General features: G+C 43.6%; 1 protein-coding gene across 1 annotated transcript; it reads left to right on the top strand.

The window, feature by feature from the left end:
- Positions 1–7,412: 7,412 nt before the first annotated feature.
- On the top strand, positions 7,413–16,940 carry map2k2a (mitogen-activated protein kinase kinase 2a). The gene is made up of 11 exons (XM_041849179.2): positions 7,413–8,781; positions 9,052–9,262; positions 10,034–10,180; positions 10,558–10,635; positions 11,751–11,802; positions 12,630–12,754; positions 12,960–13,179; positions 13,373–13,437; positions 13,555–13,616; positions 14,034–14,079; positions 16,440–16,940. Exons 1-11 carry the CDS (start codon positions 8,693–8,695, stop codon positions 16,548–16,550), a joined length of 1,206 nt encoding a protein of 401 aa, XP_041705113.1. The 5' UTR covers positions 7,413–8,692; the 3' UTR covers positions 16,551–16,940.
- The last annotated feature ends 1,828 nt before the right edge of the window (positions 16,941–18,768 follow it).

Genomic DNA, 18,768 nt, shown 5'->3' with positions numbered 1-18,768 from the left:
GCTGGGAAGACTGAATCTGCAATAGGTAAGCAGCTTGGTTTGAAGAAATCAAGTGTGGGAGCAATTATTAGGAAATGGAAGACATACAAGACCACTGATAATCTCCCTCGATCTGGGGCTCCACGCAAGATCTCACCCCGTGGGGTCAAAATGATCACAAGAACGGTGAGCAAAAATCCTAGAACCACACGGGGGGACCTAGTGAATGACCTGCAGAGAGCTGGGACCAAAGTAACAAAGCCTACCATCAGTAACACACTACGCCGCCAGGGACTCAAATCCTGCAGTGCCAGACGTGTCCCCCCTGCTTAAGCCAGTACATGTCCAGGCCCGTCTGAAGTTTGCTAGAGTGCATTTGGATGATCCAGAAGAGGATTGGGAGAATGTCATATGGTCAGATGAAACCAAAATAGAACTTTTTGGTAAAAACTCAACTCGTCGTGTTTGGAGGACAAAGAATGCTGAGTTGCATCCAAAGAACACCATACCTACTGTGAAGCATGGGGGTGGAAACATCATGCTTTGGGGCTGTTTTTCTGCAAAGGGACCAGGACGACTGATCCGTGTAAAGGAAAGAATGAATGGGGCCATGTATCGTGAGATTTTGAGTGAAAACCTCCTTCCATCAGCAAGGGCATTGAAGATGAAACGTGGCTGGGTCTTTCAGCATGACAATGATCCCAAACACACCGCCCGGGCAACGAAGGAGTGGCTTCGTAAGAAGCATTTCAAGGTCCTGGAGTGGCCTAGCCAGTCTCCAGATCTCAACCCCATAGAAAATCTTTGGAGGGAATTGAAAGTCTGTGTTGCCCAGCGACAGCCCCAAAACATCACTGCTCTAGAGGAGATCTGCATGGAGGAATGGGCCAAAATACCAGCAACAGTGTGTGAAAACCTTGTGAAGACTTACAGAAAACGTTTGACCTGTGTCATTGCCAACAAAGGGTATATAACAAAGTATTGAGAAACTTTTGTTATTGACCAAATACTTATTTTCCACCATAATTTGCAAATAAATTCATTAAAAATCCTACAATGTGATTTTCTGGAGAAAAAAATTCTCAATTTGTCTGTCATAGTTGACGTGTACCTATGATTAAAATTACAGGCCTCTCATCTTTTTAAGTGGGAGAACTTGCACAATTGGTGGCTGACTAAATACTTTTTTCCCCCACTGTAGATCCTAGATAAATGTCCTCTCTACATCAGTAATAGCTGCTTCAGAGGAGCTTTTTCCACAGGCACGGTTAAAATTGTAATAAACAGTTAGTCTTTTGGGTATCAACAGTTGTTGAGAGAATTGGGCTACAGGGTTGATATGAGTTTAAATATCCTCTCACTTTTATTTACTTTCCTGGTCATTAGATTCCTCACCCCAGGATAGTCCCTGTTTTAAATATGTACTGTAGAGATGGCATTTGTCTGTTTTTATAGAACTGTGTGTTCTGAATTCCTAAAATGTCTCAAATGGTATTGGTAATGCATGCATTTGACTAGCATATTGACATTCTGTGATCATCCTGAATTCAGACTTGCGTAGACATTGTGTCCAAGGTGTAGTAGTATACCTAATCTAATAATCAGGAGATGGTAACGACTGAGGAAATGTATGGGCTCTGGTCTTTATGTTCACCTGGTCTTCCAATTTTCTGCAGTACTCATGACATTTCCATATAGCTTGCAGATTGTTATACCGATTGGTGAGTCCTGTAAACATGGGAAACTCGCAATGATTGATGGCACTTTCTCAGTAAAAAAAAAAAAAAACGTAGCCGTGTCCCTGAATAGGACCGTCGTTGTACGATTTAATGCATTTACGCAAATGTTAATACATCTTGCAGAAATCCATCTTCAACTATCTAACAGAAATTACTTTACAGATTTAAATCACATTTGTGATTTTACAAGTGCAAAAGTGTAGAAGAACATCACTACGCCGATAACAGATTTCCTCAAGCTTTTTCATATCGTGGGCGAGAGAGGTGAAGTACATGTTGTTTCTAAGGAACTGAGCCAGTGAAACCTGGGTTAGGGGGCGGAGTGGGTTTTAGGCAAATGGAGCGTCAGGTCTTGATAGTGACAACCCTTTTTATTAAAATAATGCTTAAGGTACCATGGGCATTGGCTTGCAATCCATTATGTAAATGTTTTGTTTGTCTTTTTATATGTTTAATATTAAAAGACAATACAATTAAAATAATATTTTATTAAGCTTTGAATTGCTTCCAGTTGTTCCAAAAAATCACAAATACCAGTGTTGGAACTGATGCCACTTTAGGGGTAAGAGAGGTGGTTGAGGTGTAGATGGGTGTGATGTCCTGTACCTGATGCTGTGGCCTCTGACACATTTGTCTCCTGTTCAAAAAGAACTGTAAAATTCTAAATAATCGTAATCGAACACCTGTTATTGACGTGTGGAACTAATTTTAAAAAATGTTTTATCTAATTGTCTGCTAAGTAATTTAGCTTTAAAAGTATCTAACTGAAGTTCCTTCTGGAAAAAGTTATTCAAAACATTTAATCATGATCAAATTACTTTTGCTAGTTTCCCATAGGTAATCAAATTGTATTTGTCACATGCTTCGTAAACAACCGGTGTGGACTAACAGTGAAATGCTTACTTACGGGCCCTTCCCAACAATGCAGAGAGAAAGACAATAGAGAGATAATAGAATAGTAAAACACGTAATAATAAAAGTAATAATAGATACACAATGAGTAACGATAACTTGGCTATATACAGTACAAGGGGTACCGAGTCAATGTGCAGAGATATGAGGTAATTGAGGTAGATATGTACATATAACTAGGAATAAAGTGACAGATGGTAAACGGTAGCAGCAGCGTACGTGATGAATCAAAGTCAGTGCAAAAAGGGTCAATGCAGATAGTAGCTATTTTGTTTATTATTTAGCAGTCTTATGGTTTGGGGGTAGAAGCTGTTCAGGGTCCTGTTGGTTCCAGACTTGTGTGTCGTTACCGCTTGTCGTGCAGTAGCAGAGAGAATCGTTGACCATGTTTAGGGCCTTCCTCTGACACGGCCTGGTATAGAGGTCCTGGATGGCAGGTAGCTCTGACCCTGTGATGTAATGGGCCGTACGCACTACCCGCTATAGCTCTTTGCGGTCGGATGCCAAGCAGTTCCCATACCAAGTGGTGATGCAGCCAGTCAAGAGGCTATCAATGGTGCAGTTGTATAAACTTTTGAGGATATGAGGGCCCATGCCAAATCTTTTCAGCCTCCTGTGGGTGAGAGGCGTTGTCTTGCCCTCACGACTGTGTTGGTGTGTTTGGACCATGATAGATCCTTAGTGATATGGACACTGAGGAACTTGAAGCGCTCAATTCGCTCCACTTCAGCCTTGTATATGTGAATGGGGGCATGCACGGCCCTCCGTTTCCTGTAGTCCACGATCAGCTCCTTTGTCTTGCTGACATTGCGGAAGAGGTTGTTGTTCTGGCAGTAGACTGACAGGTTTCTGACCTCCCTATAGGCTTTCTTATTGTCTGTAATCAGGCCTACCACCCTTGTTTCATCTGCAAACGTAATGATGGTGCTGGAGTCGTGCCCGGCCACGAAGTCGTGGGTGAACAGGGAGTACAGGAGGGGATTAAGCATGCACCCCTGAGGGGCCCCTGTGTTGAGGGTCAGTGTGGCGGATGTGTTGTTGCCTACTCTCACCACTTGGGGGTGTCCCGTCAGAAAGTCCAGGATCCAGTTGCAGAGGGAGGTGTTCAGTCCCAGGGTCCATAGCTTAGTGATGAGCTTGGAGGGCACTATGGTGTTGAACGCTAACTGAAGATTTCCCTCCTAAATGTAATCCTTAAGAGTCTATTGATGCACCCATCTAAGTAACATAATAAAAACATCCCCATCAAAATCTGTCAGTTTAAGCAAGAGATATGTTTTTTTTGCATGGGCTGCATCTCAATCCACCACATCCGGCTATGTCGGCCTTCCGCGTCTGCGGTGGAAGGTGGCCGAGCTACAGCGGTGTTTGTCAGACCATGAGACATCCAGAAAATCAGTCTTCTCATGAAAACGTCTGTAGCATCCGAACCATTCGGGCTACAAACTAATATTACCCCACTATGGAAAGGGAAGTTTCTCACAAACACAATGTTCTCTGTTTTGCTTTAAGACCCCCCACAAGTGTCACAGGACTCGTGTGAAGGTAACCGGTACCATTTTTTATTATGGAAGTATGGAGGTCGTTTTGTGTCCATTAAACAATATTTCCTTAGCTTTCTTATATCTCCTAGATATAGGAAAGACACTTCAAAACCTTATTCTCTGATTTTTATTTATTTTTTACTGCATATTTTGCCATTTTATGAATGTGTTTTTCAGTGCGCTTCTATGGGCTATAGTAGTCAAATTAAAATATTTTATCAAAACAAATTGTATATAAACTCAGCAAAAAACGAAACGTCCTCTCACTGTCAACTGCGTTTATTTCAGCAAACTTAACATGTGTAAATATTTGTATGAACATAACAGGATTCAACAACTGAGACATAAACTGAACAAGTTCCACAGACATGTGACTAACAGAAATTGAATAATGTGTCCCTGAACAAAGAGGGGGGGGGGGGTCAAAAGTAACAGTCAGTATCTGGTGTGGCCACCAGCTGCATTAAGTACTGCAGTGCATCTCCTCCTCATGGACTGCACCAGATTTGCCAGTTCTTGCTGTGAGATGTTACCCCACTCTTCCACCAAGGCACTTGCAAGTTCCCGGACATTTCTGGGGAGAATGGCCCTAGCCCTCACCCTCCGATCCAACAGGTCCCAAATGTGCTCAATGGGATTGAGATCCGGGCTCTTCACTGGCCATGGCAGAACACTGACATTCCTCTCTTGCAGGAAATCACGCACAGAACGAGCAGTATGGCTGGTGGCATTGTCATGCTGGAGGGTCATGTCAGGATGAGCCTGCAGGAAGGATACCACATAAGGGAGGAGGATGTCTTCCCTGTAACGCACAGTTTTGAGATTGCCTGCAATGACAACAAGCTCAGTCCGATGCTGTGACACACCGCCCCAGACCATGACGGACCCTCCACCTCCAAATCAATCCTGCTCCAGAGTACAGGCCTCGATGTAACGCTCATTCCTTCGACGATAAACGCGAATCCAACCATCACCCCTGGTGAGACAAAACCGCGACTCATCAGTGAAGAGCACTTTTTGCCAGTCCTGTCTGGTCCAGCGACGGTGGGTTTGTGCTCATAGGCGACGTTGTTGCCGGTGATGTCTGGTGAGGACCTGCCTTACAACAGGCCTACAAGCCCTCAGTCCAGCCTCTCTCAGCCTATTGCGGACAGTCTGAGCACTAATGGAGGGATTGTGCGTTCCTGGTGTAACTCGGGCAGTTGTTGTTGCCATCCTGTACCTGTCCCGCAGGTGTGATGTTCGGATGTACCGATCCTGTGCAGGTGTTGTTACACGTGGTCTGCCACTACGAGGACGATCAGCTGTCCGTCCTGTCTCCCTGTAGCGCTGTCTTAGGCGTCTCACAGTACGGACATTGCAATTTATTGCCCTGGCCACATCTGCAATCCTCATGCTTCCTTGCAGCATGCCTACGGCACGTTCACGCAGATGAGCAGGGACCCTGGGCATCTTTCTTTTGGTGTTTTTCAGAGTAAGTAGAAAGGCCGCTTTAGTGTCCTAAGTTTTCATAACTGTGATCTTAATTGCCTACCGTCTGTAAGCTGTTAGTGTCTTAACGACCGTTCCACAGGTGCATGTTCATTAATTGTTTATGGTTAATTGAACAAGCATGGGAAACAGTGTTTAAACCCATTACAATGAAGATCTGTGAAGTTATTTGGATTTTACAAATGATCTTTGAATGATAGGGTCCTGAAAAAGGGACTTTTTTTTGCTGAGTTTGTTTTTATACCTACAGGGGTCCTAAAATTCAAAATCAAATAGCTAAATGATCCATGGTATCAAATTTGATTTGCCACATGCGCCGAATACGACAGGTGTAGACCAAATAATTAAAGAGCAGCAGTAAAAAGTAGGGAGGCTATATACAGGGGGTACCGGTACAGAGTCAATGTGTGGGGGCACAGGTTAGTCGAGGTAATTGAGGTAATATGTACATGTGGGTAGAGTTAAAGTGACTATGCATAGATAATAAACAGAGAGGAGCAGTAGTGTAAAAGGGGGTGGGGTGGGGAGGACAATGCAAATAGTCCGGTAGCCATGATTAGCTGTTCAGGAGTCTTATGGCTTGGGGGTAGAAGCTGTTGAGCCTTTTGGACCTAGACTTGGCGCTCCGGTACCGCTTGCCGTGCAGTAGCAGAGAGAACAGTCTATGACTAGTGGCTATATAGATATCCTGGATGGAAGGGGGGGAGGGGGAGGAGAATTCAGCAGGGAGGAGAATGTGGCAAAGAGCTTCCTAGGGTTAGAGGCAGATGCTTGGAATTTAGAGTGGTAGAAAGTGGCCTTAGCAGCAGAAACAGATGAAGAAAATGTAGAGAGGAGGGAGTGAAAAGATGCCATGATTTGGACCATGATAGTTTGGACCATGATAGTTTGTTGGTGATGTGGACACCAAGGAACTTGAAGTTCTCAACCTGTTACACTACAGCCCTGTCGATGAGAATGGGGGCGTGCCCAGTCCTCTTTTTTTTCCCTGTAGTCCACAATCATCTCCTTTGTCTTGATCACGTTGAGGGAGAGGTTGTTATCCTGGCACCACACGGCCAGGTCTCTGACTTCCTCCCTAAAGGCTGTCTCATCGTTGTCAGTGATCAGGCCTACCACTGTTGTGTCGTCGGCAAACTTCATGATGGTGTTGGAGTCGTGCCTGGCCATGCAGTCATGGGTGAACAGGGAGTACAGGACGGGACAAAGTCCAGGATCCAGTTTCAGAGAGAGGAATTTAGTCACAGGGTCCTTAGCTTGGTGATTAGCTTTGAGGGCACTATGGTGTTGAATGCTGAGCTGTTGTCAATGAATAGCATTCTCGCGTAGGTGTTCCTCTTGTCCAGGTGGGAAAGGGCAGTGTGGAGTGCAATAGAGATTGCATCATCTGTGGATCTGTTGGGGCAGTATGCAAATTGGAGTGGATCTAGGGTTTCTGGGATAATAATAAGGGTTTCAAGTCTCCCGAGTGGCGCAGTGGTCTAAGGCACTGCATCGCAGTGCTAGCTGTGCCACTAGAGATCCTGGTTCGAATCCAGGCTCTGCTGTAGCCGGCCGCAACCGGGAGACCAATGGGGCGGCGCACAATTGGCCCAGCGTCGTCCAGGGTAGGGGAGGGAATGGCCGGCAGGGAGGTAGCTCAGTTGGTAGAGCATGGCGTTTGCAACGCCAGGGTTGTGGGTTCGATTCCCACGGGGGGCCAGTATGAAAATAAAAAAGAATAATGTATGCACTAACTAAGTCGCTCTGGATAAGAGCGTCTGCTAAATGACGTAAATGTAAATGTAATAATGGTGGTGTGACTATCTTAAAACAATGCCATATGTTAGCTTAGTAGAATCCTTCTCCAGGCTAAGACTTTTATAGGTTAAATATTCAAATGAAACACACATCTAATCAAACCTTTTGAAAAGTGAAGTAAGTTTGTAGTCTGAACTGAAGTAGTTGAGTAGGAAGTTGTAGAAAACGGCTTGATTGTAATTTCTACAACCTTCCATTGGAGGTCGCTATTCATGAAACAGACCTGTCCTAAAATACCGCGATAGTTCAATTGCTATGCTCATGATTGCTCAGTCTCGCGATTTTTGGAAGACCCCATGTTGCTTGGTCTCCACTAGATAGTACATTTAGACTTTCTGGTCGCGCTATCGCAAAAATGTGTTAATGTAAGGTTAGGATTAAGCATAAGTGTGGTTACGGTTAGGTTTACAATCAAAATTTAAATAGATACATTTTAGAAATAGGCGGGGTTTATAACTGTGGCAACGACCATGTTTCTGTTTCCTGTACAGAAACCCCGAAGCAACAATAGCTCACTTAGGCCGTTTACCATTGGAAAAAAATAAGTCAGTTCCGGTCTACTTAACTGAGTGTGTCTCACATAGACACCAATACAATAGCAGCTGGGTCCATTAAACCAGAAGAAAAAAAATAGAGTGGGGTGTCTCGCTTCCTTTTCACTCTGCGGAAGCCCTTCTCCGCAACCAAACTTCACACCCCGGCTGCATACAAGGGAAGGTCCACCGCTGCACCCCCCAAACCTTCGAAGGCCAACCATCCTCGGTCAGTGACCAGTCCTGTCAACCACCGCCGCTGTCCTTTCCGTGAGACCTGAGTGGCGAGGGCCGCTCCGATTTGAAGAACGCACCACACGATTTTCGTAGGGGAGCCGGTTCTAGAATCTAGTTATCGCCTAGCAGCTAGCTTGCTAGCTAGCCAAGAAGCGAAAGGAACAGTAACGTTAATGTGTTGTGTAAGAAATACAGATAGTTTGTGAAATATTCTGTACTCGTTAACTAGCTAAATTAGCTATCTAAATAGCCAAATGCACCTGACCTGATGGTGACGTGCATCTGGGATTGTCTTTAAACACTTATCTGCCATGCTCGCAAAGTAACGTTAACCAGCTAAGTCACAGACCGCCAGCAACATTTACCCCTGTTGCTCTTTTAGAACAACGTTGAAATATCAGTTAATTGTATTGATTTGCTTCGGAAAGTCGTCCAGGGCACTGTCAAATATTTCGAAATGGCTCCGAAGAGAAGACCCGTTCCCCTAAATATCACGCCCATTGGAGAGGGGCAGTCCATCTCCACGAACATCGATGCTGCGTCTGAGTGAGTACTCATGGGATGGCTGAGGGCATGTCTACTGTACTGATATTAGGGAAATGCTGGCTCCGGGGACTGTAGATGGACAATTTAGTTCCAGGCCAAAACTAACCTAAGTAACACTAGCTTAACACACCTGATTCAAACCAATCACGGGCTCAGTGATTAGTTGCTTCCGGTTACTGCTGGGCTAGAACAAAAATGTGCAAAGATGTGTTCCCAGGAAAGAATATGGTTGTTTAATATTCTACTGTGCCATGTATATCTCCTTCTTAGAGCCAATCTGGAGGCGTTACAGAAGAAGCTAGGAGAGCTAGATTTGGACGAACAGCAGAGGAAACGTCTGGAGGCTTTCCTCACCCAGAAAGCCCAAGTGGGCGAGCTGAAGGATGATGATTTCCACCCCATATGTGAGCTGGGCGCTGGCAACGGTGGAGTGGTCAACAAGGTCCGCCACAAACCCTCCAGACTGGTCATGGCCCGGAAGGTGAGTCTAACCTTGTATCTACTTTTGACATTTTTCTCCAAACCCAGAGTTTTAGATCTATGCTACACTACTGAGACTGTTGAAAGAAACCAGGTCTACACACAAGTCTAAGTCGGTTTATGACTCTGAAACTGATAAGTTATTCTAGATGAGCAGTAGACCCTCTTAGGCCTCACTCCCCCCTATCTGAGATACCTACTGCAGCTCTCATCCTCCACATACAACACCCGTTCTGCCAGTCACATTCTGTTAAAGGTCCCCAAAGCACACATCCCTGGGTCGCTCCTCTTTTCAGTTCGCTGCAGCTAGCGACTGGAACGAGCTGCAAAAAACACTCAAACTGGACATCTCTTCATTCAAAGACTCAATCATGGACGCTCTTACTGACAGTTGTGGCTGCTTCGCATGATGTATTGTTGTCTCTACCTTCTTGCCTTTGTGCTGTTGTCTGTGCCCAATAATGTTTGTACCATGTTTTGTGCTGCTACCATGTTGTTGCTACCATGTTGTTGTCATGTGGGGTTGCTACCATGCTGTGTTGTCATGTGTTGCTGCCATGCTATGTTGTCTTAGGTCTCTCTTTATGTAGTGTTGTGGTGTCTCTCTTGTCGTGATGTGCGTTTTGTCCTATATTTTTATTTTTAATCCCAGCCCCTGTCCCTGCAGGAGGCCTTTTGGTAGGCCTTCATTGTAAATAATAATTTGTTCTTAACTGACTTAAGGTTAAAAATAGATTATTCTGATGTTGATCTGATCTCTTCTCCTCCACAGCTCATCCACCTGGAGATTAAGCCTGCCATCAGGAACCAGATCATCAGAGAGCTGCAGGTGCTCCATGAGTGTAACTCTCCCTACATCGTGGGTTTCTACGGGGCCTTCTACAGCGATGGCGAGATCAGTATCTGTATGGAGCACATGGTAAGAGTGAGAGAGACCAAGGTTTGAGTTGAGGGGGAGGGTCTGATTTACCTCAGTCATTGAACTAACTGTCCTGGAATGATGCAACGTGTTGGAAGACAATGGGGGTCCATGGCAAAAAGGCAGATGTGTGAAAATTTGTGTGTGGTTTTAAGACTGCAATGGTGCTTATTATAGGACCTGTGGGATAACACTAGCAAACCAGTTGTAACTTTGTTTTAACAAGTTGAGATGTTGCAATAGTTGTTACGATATACCTTAATCTTGTCATGCACCTGGAGTTATTGTGTATTACAGTATGACAAAACAATACAAAATGCTGACCATGTACAGTAGCTGTGTGTGTCAGACATTAAGCCGTGGCCTGTTGGGTACAGGATGGAGGCTCTCTGGATCAGGTACTGAAGGAAGCCAGGAGAATCCCTGAGGAGATCTTGGGCAAAGTCAGCATAGCAGTGAGTATTACACAACAATGAAGATTTTAATGTATTATTTGTGCTTCATTTAATGGTACTTGTTTTATTTTGTAGATGTCTAGTTTTATAGCAAATTTTCTGCAATTCTACGCATATTGCCATAGGGTGGAGAGAAATGTTTGCAGTTTTTTAAATGCTGACCTGAGTGACTAACAAAAGCAATTTAAACAAGTTTAGATAGCTGGCCATAAGACAAATTACCAATCTAAAAAGTTTTAGCTGACAAAGGTTAATTGAGTGACTGACATAACAAGATAAAAACTACTGATGCACAACCACATTTTGAGGGGAATTGATCTGCGGGCCACAACAACTCCCTGCTCTAAACACAACAACTTCACAGTATGTCACACCTGTGATCAACTGCACTCTGCTCCCTTCCCTTGTGGTTAAAGGCCCAATGCAGCTGTTTTCATGTCATTATAAAATAATTTCTGGGGAACAATTAGTACATTACTGTAATATTTTTTCATTAAAATTGTAAAAAAAAAAAAAAAAGTTTTTTTGCGAAAAATTATTTATCAAACAAACATTTTGCTAGGAATGTCTGGGAGTGGCCTGAATGAGGGGCCTAATAGGAGGGACATATAACCTGAAAACTATCTGCTATTGGCAGAGAGGTTTGGAACTCACTTTGTGGTCTATTAATTAATACCGCCAGGCAAGCCAAAACTCCACCCATGCAAACCCTGCTTATTAGAAGTTCCTGTGTAAATTGTATTTTCAGCAAGCAACTATCAGGAAATAACACTCATACATTTTTTTCTCTCACTTTTACAGTGTTAGTTTCACCAGTTGTTGTAGAATATGATAGGAAAAACAGAATTTGGACTGCACTGGGCCTTTTGGAAGGAGTTTCTTATTGTTTCTCAATAGACTGCTTTTTCTCCTGTCATTGTGATAATCAGGAGTCACAGGAAGCTCGACATGCAAGACCTCACTGTTCACACTGTGTGTGTTTTTGAATGGATGTAACTATGGACCCAGGCAGGGTGAAACATCTCAGAGCTGGTCTTTGTGTATGATTTCAGGACCAGGAAGTGTGGATGACGATGTGTTGTGTTAAATAAAATGTTTGCATCTCACTTTTAAAGGTACTCAGAGGACTTGCCTATCTGCGGGAGAAGCACCAGATCATGCACAGAGGTAAGAGACATCTCTCCATATAGAATGTATGTGTTTTTGTGCATATTAACAATATGATTTGAGACCCTGGGTAGTGTTTTATTTGGATGTATTGAATTAGTGTGAGGTCTATAGTGTCTTTGGGTGTATCTGGAGATGAGGGGATGTACTGTAAAAAATAAATTAAAAAAAACCTGTTGTCTTTAAGGTTTTGCTGTCTAGTGTTGTTCTGGAGCTGAGGGCGGTGGTGAAGTGTTTTGAGCGGAGTGTTTATTTTATTTTAGTTGAGGGCCCTGATGTATATGGAGCCGATGGGGTGGGCTCTGGTGTGTTGGGGTGTAGTTGAAGGCGGAGCTGAGGGCCATGGTGTATGTTAGTGTTTTGGGCTGTGGGGTTGTTAGGCAGCAGGGCTGAAGCAGAGCAGAGCTGTCTAGGAGCCCAGTCAGTAATTACAGGCTCTCCAGTGTGATTACATGGCAGCCACGCCCTGCAGCCCCCTCTCTCTGTCACGCCACCTCTCATACTTGCCCCTCTGTCTGCTCTGAAGTGGGAGGGGTCACCACAGAGGATGGATAGCAGGTCTACTACACCCCATTATTGAGAATTTTTCCAGACTAGAGGGATTGAGGAGGATTTGGCTTGTTTGTATGGTCTCAACTGTAAATGTTGCGGTCAGTGCTAGCTAGCAGAATCAGTGGCTTTGTGAAATGTGTCAGTGGTGAGGTGTCTGGCATGGGACAGGGACAGGGACAGGGAGACATGGGGAAGGCGCAGCTAGGGCTGCTGGGTCTGGGCCCCCGGCCCTCTCGCTCTGACACCTCAACTGTCCTCCCTGCTCTGCCACACAGACGTCAAGCCCTCCAACATCCTGGTGAACTCACGCGGGGAGATCAAGCTGTGTGACTTTGGCGTGAGTGGCCAGCTCATCGACTCCATGGCCAACTCCTTCGTGGGAACGCGCTCCTACATGTCGGTGAGTCAGCTCTCCCTCCCCTGCCCAGGCCGCCCTGCCAAGAGCCGAGGCCGTACCCAGTAGAGGGCTGTGTGGCACGGAGGCAGCCGCTGCCAGCCCTGTCCCCTTCCCTCAGACACCTGGAGGGAGTGATGCACAGAGCCGCCCGCCCTGCCTGCCCATTTGGCCCACTCTGGGTGTGACGTACGTGTGTTTTCCTCAACAGCCGGAGAGACTGCAGGGCACACACTACTCTGTGCAGTCGGACGTGTGGAGCATGGGCCTGTCCCTGGTGGAGCTGGCCATCGGCCGCTACCCCATCCCCCCGCCTGACGCCAAGGAGCTGGAAGCTATCTTTGGCCGGCCTGTACAGGACGGAGCCGAGGGGGAACCACACGCCCCCTCCAACCGCCTCCCCAGACCACCAGGAGGACGACCAGTCAGCGGTTAGAACACACCTGAAGCCCTTTCTTCTCACGCAATATTACGACACAGTAATAATATAAGTGCTTTTCAAACAGATTTATTTTTGCTTTTCAATAAAAGGTATCCTGGAAGCAAAACAAAATATATATATTTTTGAATGTTTTATTTTATTTACGATTTCTACATTTCTCTCCATATTCTCCTCTTCCTCAGGACATGGGCTGGACAGTCGACCTGCCATGGCTATATTTGAGCTGCTGGACTACATTGTCAATGAGGTCAGATGAACTGCTGACTCCACATATTATTCTCCTTATTACACGTTCTCCTTGTCCGTGTGCTCTGGTCATTTTAAATGAGTTTTGTTCTCTTGCATACCTTCTCCTCATTCCCAGCCTCCTCCCAGGCTTCCACTCGGTGTCTTCACCAACGATTTCCAGGAGTTTGTGACAAAATGGTGAGCCCAAGCATTCATCATATAAGAATACTGCCCATTACCTCAGCACCTTTTATTGTCAGCATTCAGACAGAATCCCCAGTTGGTTTACTCTGACTGTTTGGTGGCTGTGGGTGGGCTCTCCACACATCTTGTGACTTGCATCCACTAGGCAGAGCCTAGAGCAATGTGACACAAACTTAGATTCAAAGGTCATTTTCTCATCTCTAGAGAAATTACTTTATATTCGGTCAAGTCAGCAAAATGAGAAGGTGCTTATTGTGATTTCCTGTGCTGCTAACCTACTCCAAGAACTTCTGGAGGGATTAGAGACAAACATATTTCATAGTGGAGAAAGCTTTCCTTTTATTTCTCTATGCGGGGTTTTCTAATGATTTCTTGGGAGTCATGGAGATTATCAACTGTTTGTGTTAATAGTCTGATCAAGAATCCAGCGGAGAGAGCTGACCTGAAGATGCTGATGGTGAGTAGCTAGCAACTGTTATCTCCATTGACTGTTACTTGAAGTGCATCTACAGTTGAAGTCGGAAGTTTACATACACCTTAGCCAAATACATTTCAACTCAGTTTTTCACAATTCCTGACATTTAATCCTAGTAAAAATTCCCTGTCTTAGGTCAGTTAGGATCACCACTTTATTTTAAGAATGTGAAATGTCAGAATAATAGTAGAGAGAATGATTTATTTCAGCTTTTATTTATTTCATCACATTCCCAGTGGGTCAGAAGTTTACATTCAATTGTTTAACTTGGGTCAAACGTTTTGGGTAGCCTTCCACAAGCTTCCCATAATAATTTGGGTGAATTTTGGCCCATTCCTCCTGACAGAGCTGGTGTAACTGAGTCAGGTTTGTAGGCCTCCTTGCTCGCACATGCTTTTTCAGTTCTGCCCACAAATTTTCTATAGGATTGAGGTCAGGGCTTTGTGATGACCACTCCAATACCTTGACTTTGTTGTCCTTAAGCCATTTTGTCACAACTTTGGAAATATGCTTGGGGTCATTGTCCATTTGGAAGACCCATTTGCGACCAAGCTTTAACTTCCTGACTGATGTCTTGAGATGTTGCTTCAATATAGCCACATTATTTTCCTTCCTCATTATGCCATCTATTTTGTGAAGTGCACCAGTCCCTTCTGCAGCAAAGCACCCCCACAGCATGATGCTGCCACCCCCGTGCTTCATGGTTGGGATGGTGTTCTTCGGCTTGCAAGAATCCCACTTTTTCCTCCAAACATATCGATGGTCATTATGGCCAAACAGATGTATTTTTGTTTCATCAGACCAGAGGACATTTCTCCAAAATGTACGATCTTTGTCCCCATGTGCAGTTACAAACCGTAGTCTGGCTTTTTTATGGCAGTTTTGGAGCAGTGCCTTCTTCCTTGCTTACCGGCCTTTCAGGTTATGTCGATATAGGACTCGTTTTACTGTGGATATAGATACTTTTGTACTTCTTTCCTCCAGCATCTTCACAAGGTCCTTTGCTGTTGTTCTGGGATTGATTTGCATTTTTCGCACCAAAGTACATTCATCTCTAGGAGACAGGACGCGTCTCCTTCCTGAGCGGTGACGGCTGCGTGGTCCCATGGTGTTTATACCTGCATACTATTGTTTATACAGATGAACGTGGTACCTTCAGGCGTTTGGAAATTGCTCCCAAGGATGAACCAGACTTGTGGAGGTCTACAATTTGTTATCTGAGGTCTTGGCTGATTTCTTTTGATGTTCCCATGATGTCAAGCAAAGAGGCACTGAGTTTGAAGGTAGGCCTTGAAATACATTCACAGGTACACTTCCAATTGACTCAAATGATGTCAATTAGCCTATCAGAAGCTTCTAAAGCCATGACATCATTGTCTGCAATTTTCCAAGCTGTTTAAAGGCACATTCAACTTAGTGTATGTAAACTTCTGACCCACTGGAATTGTGATACAGTGACATAATCTGTCTGTAAACAATTGTTGGAAAAAGTACTTGTGTCATGCACAAAGTAGATGTCCTAACCAACTTGCCAAAACTATAGTTTGTTAACAAGAAATTTGTGGAGAGGTTGAAAAATGAGTTTTAATGACTCCAACCTAAGTGTATGTAAACTTCTGACTTCAACTGTATGTAGTTGGACAGTTTAGCTATGTTAGTTAATTGAGGTTTATAAACACTTTTTTTTGTTTGCAAATTGGCTCAGGGGTCGTATTAGCGTTCAGAAATCTGCGTTTTCAAAACGCAGACATTCAAAAAAGATGCGTTTTAAACCCTTTCACCTGCGTTTCATATTGAAAGTCAACTTTTGTTTTTTTCTTCAATAAAGTGATCAGGGGCGTGCAACTACAGTTTTCCTTCACACAAAATGCAACACATTCAGCAGAAAATTGCTTCATTTTCATGAGATGACCATGGCCATCATATCTAATGTTTATCATAGAAAGAATATAGCCAGCTACATTTCCTAATGTTTTGCTTTAAGTTAATCTTGCATTTTACCAGAGAAAAGTACAAAGAGAAAAGTACTGGATAAAAGTAGCTTCACATCAGTCAGAGCACTGTCTGCTGATGGAATGCCTGTTCGTGAATGTGGGGATTTGATTGGTCTGATGTATCTGAAGCCAAGCAGAAATTACAATAAGAAGAATTTAAGATCTGCGTTGATAAAACGCAGCAATATGTTTCTTATGCGTTTTATCACATTTCTTCTGTGTGGAAAAACGCCAAATTCTGCGTTAAAGTGACCACTGTGGCTATGTTCCCTACTGTACATGCCCTTTCGATATTAGCCATGAACTAATTCTAATGTATTCATTAACTTGCGTTTGTTATTTGTTTAGAACCACACGTTTATCAAGCGTGCTGAGGTGGAGGAGGTGGACTTTGCTGGCTGGATGTGTAAAACCATGGGCCTCAACCAACCCAGCACCCCCACCCGCGTCACAGAATGAACAGCCCAGCGCCAAGCTGCTTCCCACATTAGGATCCCTGGTGTCTCACTGTCACACACACACACACTTTGGCACCTGTTTCGTCTTGCTCTTAAAGGTTTTAGCACTCTCTCTAAAGTACACTTATCATCAACAGGGCCCATTGACTCATTGTATGACCACAGATTTCCCATGCCAGTGTCAGGGTAGATCTACACACAAGTCATGCTCTTTTTCTCCAATCATCATGTTAACGAGAAGGTACAAAGCATGAAAGGGCTGCCAGTTTATAATTTATTAATTGCCATTGTTATCATCTTACCACATTTGTATTGTGGCCTCCTGTAGCTCAATTGGTAGAGCATGGCACTTGCAACGCCAGGGTTGTGGGTTCGATTCCCACGGCGGGCCAGTATGAAAAATGTATGCACTCACTAACTGTAAGTCGCTCTGGATAAGAGCGTCTGCTAAAATGACTAAAATGTAAAAATGTATTGATAAATTCTGTATTAATATTGGCAAGAGAGTTGTTAAGGGTTTGTGCAACTGCATATTAGTGAAGGCTGTAGAGGGGCCATCTTTGACAAAGAAAAGGTGTCCATGACAGAAATCACTGGAGTCGAGTGCTTTGTATTCACAGGAGGACAGCAAACCAAAGAAGGTACTCATCATGACTACTAATGTTTTGCATATAATGCCTTATCAAAGTACTTAGTTTTGTACATTCATGACCAGTATTTTTTTGAGAGAGGAGTACTTTCAATGTTGACATTTTTATTTGATTATAATGGTAATTAAGCAGTTAACAAATGTGTTCATTTTACAAAATGGCATGATTTACTATCTTATATATTTTCCAGACTCCCAAGATCATGTTTTTTTTTTTTTTTACTTGTCTCTGTATCAACTGCCTGAAACGCTCATCTGTGTCAACTCAGAATCTGTCCAACACCTTGACTACAGCTGCTCTGAAATGTTCAGATTTTTGCCAGTGTACTCAATTTATTCCCCCAAGTGTTTTTGGTTCTGCTCGCACTGTTCTGCTTTGCGTGAGTACGTGTAACCTACACGCCAAGCTTTCTTTTGGTGAAGCCGTGGTGACTGGCTCTGGTGGGGTGGTGGTGGTAAAATGTATTAATTAGCCTGTCGTCTGTAAGAGACCCCGTATGTATCATCTGCTTCTGGCTGACATTCAGAATTCCCAATAGACTTGCATTCGTTGCTAACAAAGTGAAAGCATTGTCGCCTGTATGTGTATAAAGCTATATAAACTGTACGCAAGTGCTATTTTGCAGTCTTAAGGAAACCATTTTTGACTCGTTTAGACTGAAATGGAAGAAATGTCATTTTATCTAAAAAAAAAAAAAAGGGTGTTGGATATTGTTATAATGTAAAAAATAAAACTTATTTGTGAATGTATATGGCAACCTTGTTTTTATGTGGGAGGGTTTTGTGGTTAGTTGTTAAGGAGCAAATATTAAATTGTGCTTTCTATTGGGAGAACTTAATGGCTTTGCCCTATTGCAGGAGCGTTCCTTTAGAAACCGAAGTTGCTACCTGATACTTAAGGAGGAAAGACGGGAGGTAAGTGCCAAATGATGCTCTTAACCCAGGTTATAACATGCTACACAAATCTAAGGAGTCTTCAACTCTTGAGTTATGGAGCTGCAACACATAGCTTCCAGTTAAACAATTCTTTGGATACGTATTTTAAAACCAAAACACTTTAGGAGATACATTCCGTATTGCTCTTAAGTATTGTTTGATTAAAGTGTCTCGCCTTTGGCCTGAATTAAATCGAAACCATGACTCAGCCACAAATGACAAAAGCAGAGTTGCTGGTGGGTGTCCGTGGTGGGGAAGACTAGTTTATATTGGACTGTAAAACTGTATTGTAATAAACATGGCTGACATCATCTGGCCTGCCAACCAGAAGGGAAAATTAACCAGTCTGATTGTTCGCTAATTATTTTAGACTTGTATGAAAACGGTATAGTTAAATCGTTCAGATGTACAATGTATTGGATGTTAAACTGCAGAACTGTCACAAATATTAATTTATTGATTTATCGCTGTTATTATAGATTGTAAATTGTTTATATCAAGTGTCCGTATAGCAGGGGTATTCAACCCTACGAGGTCCGGAGCCTGCTGGTTTTCTGTTCTACCTGAAAATGAATTGCACCCACCTGGTGTCACAGGACTAAATCAGTCCCTGATTAAAGGAGAACAATGAAAA

The sequence above is a fragment of the Coregonus clupeaformis genome, chromosome 26, assembly GCF_020615455.1.
Source record: "Coregonus clupeaformis isolate EN_2021a chromosome 26, ASM2061545v1, whole genome shotgun sequence".
Taxonomy (NCBI): domain Eukaryota; kingdom Metazoa; phylum Chordata; class Actinopteri; order Salmoniformes; family Salmonidae; genus Coregonus; species Coregonus clupeaformis.
This window is presented reverse-complemented; position numbering and strand designations above follow the sequence as displayed.